The following is a 14,975-nucleotide window of genomic DNA, read 5'->3' as shown; positions in this document are numbered from 1 at the left end:
AATATGATAGCTACAAATATAATTTGGAAAACAGATTTATATCACCACACAATGCACATGTTGTAAACTATGATCTAGGACCCTCTGTTCACAAGATTCGTGCGACCTTTTTTTAAGAAATGTCTAAAAATATGACATTTCAACGGCACGCATACATTAGTGTGGGTCTCTCGTGACAGAAACGGTGGTTTGTGAAGTACCTGGAATTTAGGACCTCCCACTTCTCCCTGAAGTACCTCCAGGCCAGGTGCCTCCCCAGAGGGTTCCGGCCCACGTGGATGATGACGTCGATCACGTCCTGATCCGGAACCAGGTCCGAGCTCAGAGACAGATTCAGGAGCCTGCCGGGGAAAGGACAAGGACTCTTCTTCTTTTTGGGCTTTTTTCAGCTTTATTGGACAGAACAGTGTAGAGAGACGTGTGACAAAGGTCGCGCGGTCGGGACTCGAACCGCCGACGTCGCGGCTCGCAACGAGCATGTGGACAGTGCTCTACAGGCTGCGCCACGAGACACCCCAACAAGGACTTTTCTAATTGGGTCTGGAGACATTAATGGGGGGGGGGAAATTACACATATGCCACAGCTTATTGTGTGGAGAATCCGTAATGAGGAGCCTTTGCAAGGCATAATTGCGTATGCTGCAAAAAGCAACACATTCTGACATAAGGTTCTGATGTGAAATTACACACTAGGTTAATGTTCTGCTATGGTGCAGGCCTTGGCATAACGCAATTACACATTCGCTCTCTGCCGAGAGAAAACTGCTTTTGTTCCCGGTGACATTACTTGTCTTCTGCTCCTGAAAGCTCTGCTCTCTCTGATTAATCCATCACTCACTGCCAGCCCCTGTTGCTATTACACTGAATCCTGGCCTGGCCCTTTCTGTGTGGAGTTTGCATGTTCTCCCCGTGTCCGCGTGGGTTTCCTCCGGGTACTCCGGTTCCCTCCCATAGTCCAAAGACATGCAGGTTAGGTTAATTGGAGAGTATAAATTGCCCCTAGGTGTAAGAGAATTGTGTGTGTGTGTGCCCTGCGATGGACGGGCGAACTGTCCATGGTGTATCCCTGCCGCTCGCCCAATGCATGCTGGGATAGGCTCCACCACCTCCCGTGACCCTGACCAGGCATAGATAATGGATGGAATGGATAGAATCCATCACACAACAATAACAGCCCAAGAATTCAAGATGAGAACTTGAATTCTGGGATATCTGTTATACGTAAATAAAGGATAAAATTATTGCGTGATGTCACATTTCACCTTTGACTTCCCAGCTCCCAACCATAACTCCGGTACCCAGAATGCTTCACAGGAAGCCAACTGCGGCCAGGGGGACACAGCTGCTTCCTCTTCTGCTTCGGAGAAGCCAAAAGCAGGTGGAGGATGTGGGAGAATGAGCATGAGTGTGCGCCTCCCTACTAGCTGGGCAACTTCAAATGGATCCACGCACACAACCATCATAATGTCACCCCTACCTGTGCTACCTTTCGAAAATACATATTTTAGGAGAATCTGTGGCTATTTATCCAGGCAAGTAAACCCATATTTAGCCTGCTGTGTTTGATACACGCGTCTTCATGCTTATAACAAGCACCAGCATCCCCCTTTTCAGGTTATGAAATGCATGCATTCCATTACCAAACAAACAGAACAAGTTACTTTCAACACTTTTTTTTCGTAACATTTTTTTTGTGATCTTTTCACTTCAGCTCACAAACTGTTCTTTTCCCGTCTCCAGAGAAAACCCCGTTTCGCCTGCAGACAGAACCGTCTGCAGCGTGTGAACAACGCTCTCGACAACAACAAGCCCGGGCCGCTGTGTGAATGTGTAGCGCGGAGGAAGAGGAGGAGGAGGAGGAGGAGCCGCTAACCGTACGCCGCACTTCGTGAAGCAGGCAGCTCCATATGTCTCAGATCCGTTGTTTGTACCGCGTCTGTCCTGGTGCCGTTAGGCCGACTGTTTGTGCAACGTTCAATTTCTGAGATTGATCCACAAACTGCTTCACGAACACTGTGTAGCAACCTCCACTTTCATTTCTAGCATTTACAAAAGAAAATAAATAAAAATTGCAATTTCAATTTTCCCTCCCCTCTCCTGCTAAATGTTTAGTGATGTGCCTCACACTTTGCAAACTCCTACTGCACCTCGCTACTCCAGCTGCCCACTGCACTACCGTGCCACCCAGGCAGACACAGCAATAGAGAATAAGTCAAACATTAAGTCACGTCATGTTGTATTAGCTTGCAGCTAATTCGCTACAATGTCAGTATTTATTTTGATCATTAATGCTGTACTGTACTGAGCTGTACTGGGCAGCAGGGAGAACGTGAGCGAGCTGATGCATTTCAGCTCATCATAAATGAGCTCAGAAAGTGGTCAGCCAACAGCTTTCAGCTGCGGAGTGGAGGCTGAGCAGGTCCAAAGATCAATGACCGCTTCCTTCCGCAAGCATTTTAAAACAGGTACAGAAGATGCTTATAGATGTAACCCCACGGTTCAGGTTAAAAATAATCCTCTGGTTCTGAGCCCAGCCCCTAACCAACCTTTTGGAACGTAGCTTATAAAAAAATAACAGTTCTCTTAAAAAAGAATTAAATAATTACAATATCCACCCAGTTGGCTAACGTCTCAGAATGTGTAGGGGCGACATAGCTCAGGAGGTAAGAGCGGTTGTCTGGTAGTCAGAAGGTTGCCGGTTCGATCCCCGCCCTGGCAGTGTCGAAGTGTCCTTGAGCAAGACACCTAACCCCTAACTGCTCTGGTGAATGAGAGGCATCAATTGTAAAGCGCTTTGGATAAAAGCGCTATATAAATGCAGTCCATTTACCATTTACCATTTACTCACCGGTTCAGACAGGAAAGGCCCGTTTCAGAGCCTGCACTTATCGGTTCAGCAGGAAAGGCTGGTACTCACCGGTTCAGACAGGAAAGGCTGGTACTCACCGGTTCAGACAGGAAAGGCTGGTACTCACCGGTTCAGACAGGAAAGGCTGGTACTCACCGGTTCAGACAGGAAAGGCCCGTTTCAGAGCCTGCACTCACCGGTTCATCAGGAAAGGCTGGTACTCACCGGTTCAGCAGGAAGGCGTTGTCGCTGCAGGTCAGGGCCTCCAGGAGCACCTTCTTCTCTGAGATGGCGACGGTGGAGTGAAACTTCATCCAGATGAACTCCCACACGTCCTCATCCATCAGGGACACGCCCGTGCAGTAGACGATGTCCCGCACGTTGGGAGGGATCCTGCCGGAACACCAGTGCCGTCCTTTCATTTTTGATCTTTTTTTTTTTTGGTGCTTACTATCTATGTATTAGTTGCTATTTTTGCCCCATACCTCATTAATTCCTAAGTTCAGGCCCTTTCATCATCCTCAAAGTGTCACAGAAAAAAGGAACATTGTCATTTTTTTTCTTTAACTTTGGAAAATTGGTAAATTATATTTCCTGTGGATTAAACCCATTAGTGAGAAGCGAATGTTCAGCTGTCCTAAGTCAACAGAAGACTGAAGGCAACAGAGAACACAAGATAACATTCAGGATCAGCTCATAAAATAAAGTCTGAAACATCTCTCAGAGAAAACAGTATTTCTGTCCTAAACATTTTTTTTAAATTCATGAGTAAGGAACAAGAACAACATGTAAAAAAATGAATGTTTTTAGGCAGGTTCCGCTATGACAGTGAGGAAACCATGAATCAAACATTTCCCACAATGCCATTTTTCATGGTAAAAACGAGCATGCGTCTTCATGAAGCTGCACCCTTGTCAGCACTTTAATGACTTATGTTTGCGAGATAGAGACAGAGTAAATACCCCTCCCAGAGAATCGGACTTGTAAATGAATAGCCTATGCTGACGCAAAGCATGTAATCTAGTTATGTTCATGCTTTCTTTGGAAAAATAAATACTTCAGTGGCACCGTTTGATTTGCAAGGTCTCATGAATCACGCTCGATGACATGAATCTTCAAGCAAACAAACAGTTTCAGCCGCAGTTTTGTGATTTAAGCCGGCAGAGTCAAACTGTCATAAGCGAACACATGCTGAGCTCGTGGGAATAGCATTCATCTCAGACCCGAGCTCTGACACGACAGTTTGAGGGGAGGACTGAGCGATCGACTTTAACCCAGCAGCCGACATTCATCTTCTACTTTGGCTCAAAGCGGCTCAGCGTAAAGTCCACGAAACCACCCAATGCCTATGCATAAAATAAATACCCAGAGCAGGCCTCGATATTGGTTTGAGAGGAACAAATTAGCCGAGACCGTTATTTATTTAAACTGAAATAGGCCCTAATGCACATAAACATAAACAAAACTCCCCCACAATGTGATTTACCACAATCCGTTGGAGCGTGAAACGTGAAAACAAAACAAAACAAACAAAAAAAAAAAAAAGAATCAATTGGATAGAATGGGCCAGGTGAACACTGCCAGGCAATAATGTGTGCAGGGTCTGTGAAATTATGATGTTTAATTAAAACTCTTATAACCAATAACAATCCTCGCATTTTTCAATCTCTTTTCAATGAAGGCAGCGACCCGGAACCCGGACTGTGGGCACTCTGTAACGGCACAGGGGTGATAAGCAACGGGACGCTCTAATCTCCGGATACGCTGGCTTCCCCACGCCTCGCTCATCCTAATCCTATTTCCACTGCCGAGGTGGGGGGGGGGGGGGGGGGGGCTGCTGTGATGCCTAACCAGAGGCAGGCCTGAGGTAATTATTAAAACAGCGCAATATTTCTCAGAAATACAAAAAAATCACAGTTCTATTATTTTCTATTTATGAATTTATAAATGGCTGAAATTAAATAAATACTATGCAGTTATTGCTGCTTACATGATTAATAGTTCTATTGTACTTCCGATGTTGACCGGCATTAAATACTGTATATTGTTAAGGATGATATAATGCTGTGCTATAGAGGCTGAGTTTTACAAAATGAGAAAACTCAAGGTTGCAATAAATGTCTGGTTTATTGATCATTTCAAAAGTTAATATCCAAAACTTGTTTTTAGGGCAACACTGCCTTCTTCTTAGAAACACATTTATGAGCGTTCATAAATGTGGACACAGCATAATCAGTGTACTTTTAATGCACTTTACTTTATTTACAACTGATTAAGTAAAGTTTGCAAGAGAACCTTTGGGGACCCCAGAGAAAGTTAAGCACTCACTTAATCACACTAAGCTTTGTTCACTGAAGCATAAACTGAAGATTTCAACTGAAAAAAAACACATATTACACTCAAATAACAGCACAGCATAGCTTTCTCTATAATGGAAGGCTTAGGAAGCCAAAACACATGTTTTAACATGTCCTGCTTTCTGAAGGCTTTTTAACTACAAACATTTTTTCTATTTATTTTTAAATTAACAGAATATGAATAATATTCTGTTAAGTAATATATATATATATATATATATATATATATATATAATGCAAGTTTTTTCTACCTCGCCACCCCAGTCCTGTGTGTATTGTCAGTGTCCAATTACCATAATTTAAACACACACATAACCCCGCACACGCACGCGCACACACACACACACACACACACACACACACAGTTTCCCACAATCCCATTGCAATCCAATACTGAACGCTGGGTAAATATACGAGGTTAGTTCGGAAACTGATCTTCTGAACCCAGCACTGGAATCCAATTTCAGCGTCAAGCAGCTCTTTCCTCAAATGATCTGATGTCACTGCTGAGTAGCCGTTAATGAGCCCTGGAGTAAATACACCACAATGCGCACTGCTGGCACTGCGGAGACTGAGGGCAGGAGAATCGGTGAGTCACGGTGGCGCAGGGTACTTACGTTAGAGTCTGTAATTATCAGGGTTAGCACAGAGCAGAAGACTGTATCTTATAAGTTCTAGTTTATTGGCTCTGTAGACCTTAAAAGCAATTAAAAAAAATAAATAAATAAGAAATCAAAAACACCCTCCAAAAAAGTTGCCATTTAATCTATCGGCCTGGATCTCAGTGAAATAACGGTTTACCTTGTTTCGAGTTGATTTAATTCCAGGCACAATGTCCCATCTGTTTTTTTTTGGATTAAAATTAGTTTTGCTGATAATTTTGTATGTAATCATTTTTGAAAGGCGTGATATTGAATTGTGTACAGATATTGTGATATTTGCCACACGTTCCTCCACGTTTGCCAGCATTGTTACTGCACAACACTAACCGGGTGTTTTCCCCAATTAAATGAAGGATTCTTGGTATGCTGAACAGACACACTCGCAACTAAAGAAAGCAGCTCTCAGATTAGGAAGTTCTGCAAGAAGGTATTTTGAGAACAGCAAAGATGACGACTCTTCATTCCATTCAAAACTTGAAACTTAAAATTTGTCTTCATGCGCGGTGGTTTGTCCTCAACTCAAATAACTGTGGCGAGTTAGACTTCTTTACTCACAAAAATGTCCAGCATCCATTTTTTCTGCTACTGAGTTATGAAACAAATCTGGAATAAGTGTGCATGTGTGCGCACACACACACACAATGTGCAACTCAGGCAAGCAAAAAGACAACATGTGCACTCCATATCCACACTTCCCTCCAGCAATAATTTTCATTTATTTCAGCAGCTGAGGTTAAGACCACAATGCAGCACGATTGCACCCACGGCCCACACCAGAGCTGAACTTTCCCAATCACGCTTGCAAGGTGCAGGCGTGAAAGTTCCAGTCCAGGAATCTTCCAGTTTCAAAGTCAGCTGCGGGGGGACGTCAGGGTCTTCACAGTCAGCTGCGGGGGGACGTCAGGGTCCTCACAGGCCGACGGCGTGTCTGTCAGAGGCCGTTACAATCCGGAACAGCTGCTCGAGAAGCCCCAGGCGCCAGCCCAGCTCAGATATGCATGTGCGCACACACAGGGCACCGAACGACCGACCAGTCAATGCCCTGGACAGGTCATTTCGGCACTTTCACCCGCAGGCCACCTGCCACACATCAGCGACCTTCGAAAAATCAAAAACGGTCGAGGAAGACATTAAGCTTTTACAGCGTGTTCATCCTTGAGCCCCCCCATTTAGAGCACGGCTCTGTAGATAACCGGGGGGGGGGGGACACCGGCCCCACAGACCAGAGGTCTGTATATTACAGACATGAGACCGATGACCCCACCGACTGTTATTAAGCCGAGCCGATCTCCGCTGCTCACAAATCTCCCGCACAGCCGCGGTCTTCGCAATCAGCTGGAGGTCAGAACGCGCTCAAGTGCCGCCGCGGTGTTTCGCCGACGCCACTCCCTCGGGTGTAATTTAAACAGCAGTGAGTTACCCGCGGTCTGACTTTATCTATAAGTGCCTTGTTATCTTTGCCATAGAACTCCCCCGCCCCATCCATACAGTGGCCAGAGCTGAAGTGTAATGCAGGATCCCATATCCCATTCCAGTAGCGCTGTTGGGGCCTGTCTATATGTAAGCCGCATACTCGTATGCTCTTTAAAAAGCCCAGAGGAGCACGGTGCCTGTTCAGGGCCCCAGAGACTCAGTGCTTCTCCGCCCGTGAGCACTTCCTGCTCTTCTCTGCTCTGCCCGGAACAGAGAGCCCAGAAATCAGGGTGAACCAGGGGGAAATTTATGAGAGCTTTGCAAGAGCCTGGAGTTAAAAACAAAACTAAAAAAAAGCTTCAGCATAATGAGCACATGTTGGCACTGCAAGACGGTTTGGAGGTATGAACTATAATTACACACTGTCAATATTACCACACGTCAATATTTTCATTCGCATGTGAAAATGTTCATTTCGCATGTGCTATTGTCACATCACAAATTTCACGTGATTTTTTTTTTTTTTTGTAAGGAGACCTTCGCTATCGAAAAGGATGCCTGTGATGACCAAGGGCATTATTATGAGACCGTTATGAGGAAATATACTGCAAGGGGGGCAGCTGGGTGGCTCAAATGCCTTGGTATCAAATCCAGTCCATTGTAGTGCTGACCGTACCTGCAGCTCAAAAGGGTGATTCAAGATTGGCACATCAATAATGCTCAGCAGACCCGATACTGTGAGCACATTTTAGATATCATTATGTAAGCAGATCTGTATATCAACATGCTGGAGGGTGGGCTGCACTGAGGCAGGAGGACAGGACTACACAGGCCAGGGTCCAGCCATTCCAGCCTAACACACAGTTAACATGCAGTCTCTGGAAACAAGGGAGACAACGCAGACTTGCTTCCAGCTATGGCCTTTACTGTGCGACTGAAGCTCTTCCAAGCTGCGAAACGGTAAGCTTCTTTTCCCGACATAGTTTTTTCGGTACATTTACTCTGGGCACCAAGGGACAGAACCCGCTGGATCATGGTCTTCGAGGATGTTTCCATGGTTAAAAGTTCCAAGGGGGCACACATTATTAATTAATGTGAAACCCTGAATTAACTACTGTATGATTAACTCACCGTTAATTAACTATGAATAACTGCATTTATAATAAATGTATTGCCAATTACAGCAACTGCTCGCAGGCTGCTGTCCTCATATGACTTTTTATTTAATCCCTCAACGGTGCTGAAATCACGACATAGACAACAAAGGATGAGTCATCTCTTCTATAAGAACGACCAGTCAAGAAACAATCTGACAGTCACAAGGGCATTGTTTTCATTTTATAAAGAAAGAAAAACTAAATTTTTAAAGACGCTGTGAAGAAAAATAAAATAAAATAAAATAAATAAAAACTTGAATGGGGTCCAAGACGTTACCTGTTTTTATTGCTGGATATCCAATCAGAGATGAGAGACACTGCTTGCCGGTGACAGTGCTTGTTGCCGAAGCTGCAGGCCAACATGATGACTTCTCTCTGCATCTCCCTGGAGCAGACCAGAGGACAAGACACCAATCCTTTACATTAAATTTACATTACATTTATTTGGCAGACGCATTTCTCCAAAGCGACGTGCAATAAGTGCATAGCCAAAGTCATCGGAACAACTACAAAACACAGGTCTGATAAGGTACAATGCTGATTTTGTACAGTTATTCATAGTCATGAACACATTAACACATCAATATGTCAACAAATCTGCCCCTATACCACCCTTAAAAAGGGACATCAGTGACCCCTGTCATCTGTCCATTGGTTCATGGCTTGCTTTTTTGCGCGTAAGATTACAGTATATATAACATTACCTGTTCGATTATATCATAATTACAGAGGTGGGTACGATACAGTGTGATAATTTGTATACACAGCACATGGCTGTATATAAAAGTGGGGCCAGATAAGACTAGCAGCAGGGAAACTTCATTTAAAATACGAAGGGCGTCCGGACGTACTCAGTCTGATAGGCAGCCTGCATGATTGAGTTGTTGGGGGAGCTGGTAGGCCACCCCAGCCTGTGGTACATGGACGCCACTTGCCTCAGCACATAATCCTGTTAAAACACAAGAGACACATTCATTTGGAACACTGTGTTTACTCAGCAGTTAAAAAACATGTTTTTAAAAAGGGATAACTCAAGCAAATACAGCTGCTCGTTCACCCATGCCGTGGCCAAACATCTCAATCCATACCGTGGTCCTGCTGAATGCAAATTACTACCGTGAAGAAGCTATCAATCCAGGCTTTAGCGCTGGAGATGAAGCTTAGGATCAAAGTTGAGTACACAGAAGAACGCTGCAATTAAGATGGGGTTCGATTACTGCTCGGGAGAGATAAGGCCAAGACGTCGGCCTCAAATGTCCGAAACGAAATCCGCTAAATGAACTTTTTCCTCTCGCTAAATCCAAACTCAATTTCCTGTATCTGATCTAGAATAATCAACGGGTAATCATGAGTCAGCCTTTTTCCCCCAAAAAAAAAGAAAAGAAAAAGGATATTAAATTTATTATACATTTGAGACGTCTACATGTAAAAAGAGGCAAGTAAGAGAAATAATGTTTCCATCTTAAGCAAAATGGGAGTTTTATGGTGGGACAGCATGGTGAGTTTGCAAAAAAAAAAAAGAAGTGAATAAGAGTTGCAATGGTGCTGGGAATGGTGAGTGCAATGCACAGTTGTATTACACCTCAAATTAGTTAATAAATGATGCAGACAAAGGCCCTTAAGCACCTTTAAAACAGCTTATTGAGCCCGGAGCGCGTGTGAAATTAAGCAGCCCTACACGCCGTCCACGAAAGGGCGAAGTTTCTCTCAGTCTAGGACAGCTGAGAGATCTCTCAAGTTTCCGCTGTTTCACACGTACGCACACACACACACACACACACACACACACACACACACACACACACACACACGTGCGCGCACACACAGTGCTCCCCCAGGGATTCACCTACACTAAACACGCTGTACTCCTCGGTGCGGTCCAGCAGCTTGTCCAGCTGATAGAGGGAGCGGCTGGCAGCGTGCCAGGGCAAGAACTCCTTCTCCTGGGGCAGGTAGCAGATCATCTCCAGGGGGATGTTCTGGGGCAGGTACCCCGCTCTGTGTTTGGGGGGGGGGGGGGGGGGGGAGAACAAAATTTAGTGCTTTAAACAGTCTGGCGGAGTGTACAGGGTACACTCTGTTAGGGAGGAAGGAATACAGTAGCCTCACATTGTCTCACAGACCTGTTTTTCTTCAGGTTCTGGGGAAAAAATAAAAGTAAACGTAACAGTTGTATTCGTAATGAATTCCTCCCAGATTATGGCAAGATCCGAGACTTACAGGGTTCTGTCTGCCATTTCCACAGTCCCCGAGATACTGAGCTTTAAAACTCTTGTCAGTTCATCGGTTTTCAATTCAGTTCAATTCAATTTTATTTGTATTTATTTGTATAGCATTTTACAGAAAACTGTCACAAAGACGATTTACAAAGTCACCACTAAAATGCCACTTAGAACCCAGTTGGTCTCACGTTGTTGTATTGGGGGCAATCTACAGGGTGATAAATCCAAACAAACCCACATATATGTATGTGTGGATGTATGAATGTATGTAAGCATGTAAGTGTGAGTATGTGCATGTCTGTCTGAGTGTGTATGTTCATGCATAATGTGTCTGTGTGCATGTGTGTGTGCACGTGTCTGTACTCGCGTGCATATGTATCTAGATGCATGCGTTCGTGCATGCGTGCCTGTGTGTACATGTGCATTAATTTGTGAATAATGTATCTGTATGCATGTATACTACCTACACAAGAGAAATCAAGTTTATATAATTTTACCCAAATGTTTTATGTTGTTCTTCAGCCTTATTGTTTAGTATATGCCAAGATATACAGGGTCAATATACAAAGTCAGATAAGGTTTTCAGAGTAAACAGCTTTTTATGTTCACTTATTTTAATAATGCATTATTAAGCAGGTCTCAGCTTTATCACACACGATCTCTAGTGCTGCTGTAAAGGGAATCAACTGTTGTTAATTACGGCAGTGAACAGCATCATCCTGTTTCCCTGCAGAAGACATCCTTTCTACTTAAAATCAAAGGCCAAACAAATCCACGCGCTTTTAATCTCCACAGCAGAAATACATCCATGAAAGAAATTCTACGAATCTCTTAAAATTCTTTGAAACAAAGGCACAAATGCATTTTTTAATTTTTTTCTATTCTTTCCAAACGAATCAAAACCATCAAGGAGGCTTCAGGCACTGAATGAAAGCACACAAACGATATCTCATCTTGTTTGAGGCGTCTAGAAATGAGAAGCACAAAAACGAGATGGGAGATTTCCGCAAAACTGTAACTACAAAGATAAACTAACTGCTGTGTTCTCTACGAAACTCATCATTAAGACTACTTATCCCCTTATCTGTCATTTCATTTTTGTTTAGACTATACTTCAGTATACGCCATTCGGTCTGAGTGAGGTGGGTAAAGTAAGAGTAATTGCTGTGCTTGTTTTCTTTTTGTCATGTCTATGTTTGAATGTTAGAGGACCACAATGGAAATAAGCCTGCTGGCTTTCTCCTTTTTCTATCCTTGACATTTTTTAAAGGATTGCTGTCTGCTATGCAGTCTTATCACATCTTGTTTTTAAATTGTCAAATAAATAAATAAATAAATTCATTCATTCATTCATTCAAGATGAAACAAGGGAATGGTCATGTTCCCTGCCTGACCAGAAGTGAACACATCTGACTATATCCAACAGGACGGATACGGCAGAGTTCTGATGCATTGGATGGACAAATCAACGGTGTTTACAAGTCAGAATAAGGGAGCGCCCAGTAAAAAATGTCCAGTGTTGAATTGACTCTTACAGTGTACATACGGTCCTGCTCTGTTCCAGAACTAACACCAGACGTTTTGCTGTGCAGGAGTTTTGCTGACCTGGAATGCTGGGCAATGAAGGCCCGCCCCCTTTTTTTCCCTGGCCAATCGAATTCCCAGCGGCAGTCTGAGCTGCGCTAACGCTCGCTCCAGCGCTAACGGCTCTGTCACGCTACATTAACGCTCACATTCTGTAAATGAGAATGTAAACTCCCACCCTGGTAGGTACAGAAGCCATTTTCACTGCAAAACGAACCATTTTTCTAACGACTGAAATCGGGGTGGAAAAAAAACACCCTTCCCTATTATTTCACCCAACAAGGGGTGATATAATTTTCCATCGCTGCTGCACCACAAGTGGAGGATAATTTTTGTTACATACTTTTACTCCATTATGTAAAATTGGACCACATTTAATTAACCACCCATAAGTACAATGAAATGTGGAAGAAAAAAAACAGTTACTCAGACAACCCAGCATTAGACATTAGGATCCCACAACCGAACCATAAAGATTGTCTTGAAGAAACAGAATTGTATGTAAATACACAAATAAATAATCCTGGATGAGTACGCAGAAACAGTCACTGGCTAACATTCATTTCTATTGCAGACACTTGCACTCCAGCAAAATCAGCTCAGTTTCCCTAACCAGAAGGCAAAGACAGTGATGGTTAATTAAAGCCTGTGGAATCCGAACCTGGCGATGGCTCGCTGCATAGGAACCCTACACACTGTCTGATCCAGAGAGGCAGCGATCGGGACGGACCAGCAGCCCACAGCTCCTCTCACCCAGAGCATTGGTGGGCCTGCGCCTTCAGTCCGCCGCTATGCTCGTTAGCGATATATAACCGTAGCTGTGGTGCAAAACAATCAGGAAACTAGAGGTATCACCGCAAGCCCTCCCCAACAGGGTACAGAGGTAGCTTTATCGTAATGATGTGTTTTTTTTAAATAAAAGCCATCAGACTCCTGTTCGTGGCTGACCCGCGGTTTACCTATTTATTTATTTATTTATTTATTTATTTATCGTTCATGAATCATACAATTTATTCACAGAACATTCATAGAATTCATATGTCTTCCTTTTAAGCGGAAAAACTTATGACTCGACTTGAGATGGTTGACTTCTACGGTCAACAGCACATGACAAATCAGCAACTCAAATCAACTCAACTCAGAATTAGCGACCAATCAAATACCATAACAAACTCCACTGACTGACACATTACCCCAGTGAAAAATGAACCTCATTAAATCTCACAAGCTTTCAGAGAATATCTTCACTAAAAATAAACACGCGTTTCAGAGCCCGTGTCACGGCATATGGTTCACAGGTACTGCAAATGAGTTCATTATTTCCAGGCACATTTGTGTGACTTTTGGGAAAATTAGCCGTACTAGCAAAGGTGTCAAATTTGTCATTAAAGCCTTAACGGGTGTTACATTTCACCCAATGGGAGGGGGCGGGAACAAAGCACACCCAAAACTGTGAGTGTGATTAGTCTTGATGCGCGAGACATCTCGGAGAGACGGAGGGTGGCTGCGTTTCTCAGCGTGCGACATCCTGACGCGAAGGAAGAAAAAAAGTGTTAAAGAAGCACGCGGAGGTATGCGAGACAGACGGGCTCACAGCCCGGCGCCAGAGAACGCTCCAGTCGAACCGTCGTCCCGTGACGTTATTTTAAGGCCCGCCCGTCCTCGCCGAGACACAGTGACTGACGCTCCCCGGCCCCCGCCACAACACCCGTTTACGTCCTAATTGCCTGTTAACCGCTTTCCCAATTAGCAAGAGGTTTTATGGCACTTTTTAAAAAAAGTGCAGTTCAGGAGTTGTGCCAGCTTTGTTGTTTTGACAGCTCTGTTTCTCCAGGAAAACAAACTGGGATTAAAGAAAAGTCTGAATGTCAAACTTTGATGTAGAAAGATATCCTTTTCATTTCACCATTGCTCAGTTAGCTCTGTGTTAACAGTGTTTGTGCTATGCCTGCTAGACAGTTGAGATGATCTGACCCTCACTCATTGACATACACGGTCTGGACTTGCAAGATTCAAATAAGTGAAAAACAGCAGAATGCTCTAATTGTTCTCTAAAGTTTACTGTTTGGTAAACTATTGGAAGATATACTATTGAATTAACAAGTAGCTTTTAGCCTTCCTTGTTTAATCAGGATTTTTTTTTTTCAGCTGTACCGCAAAACTGTTACAAAAACATTTTAGCATTTTCCTAAACTTTCCGTTTGTAATTTTTGAAGTTGTGACACACCTCATCAAGCTGGAACAGAATCAAGTGATACATTTTTTGCAAACGCAGACTGAAAACTTTTGAATCATAAAAAAAAAACAGAATCATAAATCCTGATAGGCTTCTGCAATTTCTGAGCTGGCTGACTGAACCTTGTTTTCTTTTTCAATCCATATTGTAATTTTCTGTGATCCTTTCTGTTGCTTCGTTGAATGTTTGAATGCGCTAATGGCATATTGTTCCATCTGGGTTGTGCCAGCGTTGCATACATGTTCATCAGCTGCTCAAGTTCATTTCAGATTTAAAGAAATCTGTCTTCCCAACTCTCAAACCACTGGGCAAAGTCAATCACTCTTGCCAGGTTGCACTGTGAGAGAAAGATGTTTCTCCTAATTGTTAACGTCCTTCCTACATCTAGCTTATATCTAGCAGCACTGTTTTTAGCACTGTTTTTATTATTTTTATAACACACCTAATGTTCTATCCTGACCATGTATGTGGATTCCTATAACCGAACAGTACTTCA

General features: G+C 43.5%; 1 protein-coding gene across 3 annotated transcripts in view; it reads right to left on the bottom strand.

The window, feature by feature from the left end:
* The window catches only part of LOC135258793 (thyrotropin-releasing hormone-degrading ectoenzyme-like), a 119,394-nt gene that overhangs the window by 8,634 nt on the left and 95,785 nt on the right, over positions 1 to 14,975 (bottom strand). For all 3 annotated transcript variants that reach the window (XR_010331095.1, XR_010331094.1, XM_064342377.1), the window contains exons 13-17: positions 10,288 to 10,435; positions 9,289 to 9,386; positions 8,715 to 8,822; positions 3,074 to 3,241; positions 201 to 341 (exon numbers count right to left, since the gene is read on the bottom strand). Coding sequence is in view for 1 of the 3 variants with exons in the window: in XM_064342377.1 (XP_064198447.1) it covers positions 201 to 341; positions 3,074 to 3,241; positions 8,715 to 8,822; positions 9,289 to 9,386; positions 10,288 to 10,435 (663 nt within the window). In the remaining 2 variants the exon portion in view is untranslated. The remainder of the gene's footprint in view (positions 1 to 200; positions 342 to 3,073; positions 3,242 to 8,714; positions 8,823 to 9,288; positions 9,387 to 10,287; positions 10,436 to 14,975) is intronic.

The sequence above is a fragment of the Anguilla rostrata genome, chromosome 7 (assembly GCF_018555375.3).
Source record: "Anguilla rostrata isolate EN2019 chromosome 7, ASM1855537v3, whole genome shotgun sequence".
In the NCBI taxonomy this organism is placed as follows: domain Eukaryota; kingdom Metazoa; phylum Chordata; class Actinopteri; order Anguilliformes; family Anguillidae; genus Anguilla; species Anguilla rostrata.
The sequence above is the reverse complement of the archived record's forward strand: the minus strand, read 5'-3'. Positions and strand labels throughout refer to the sequence as shown.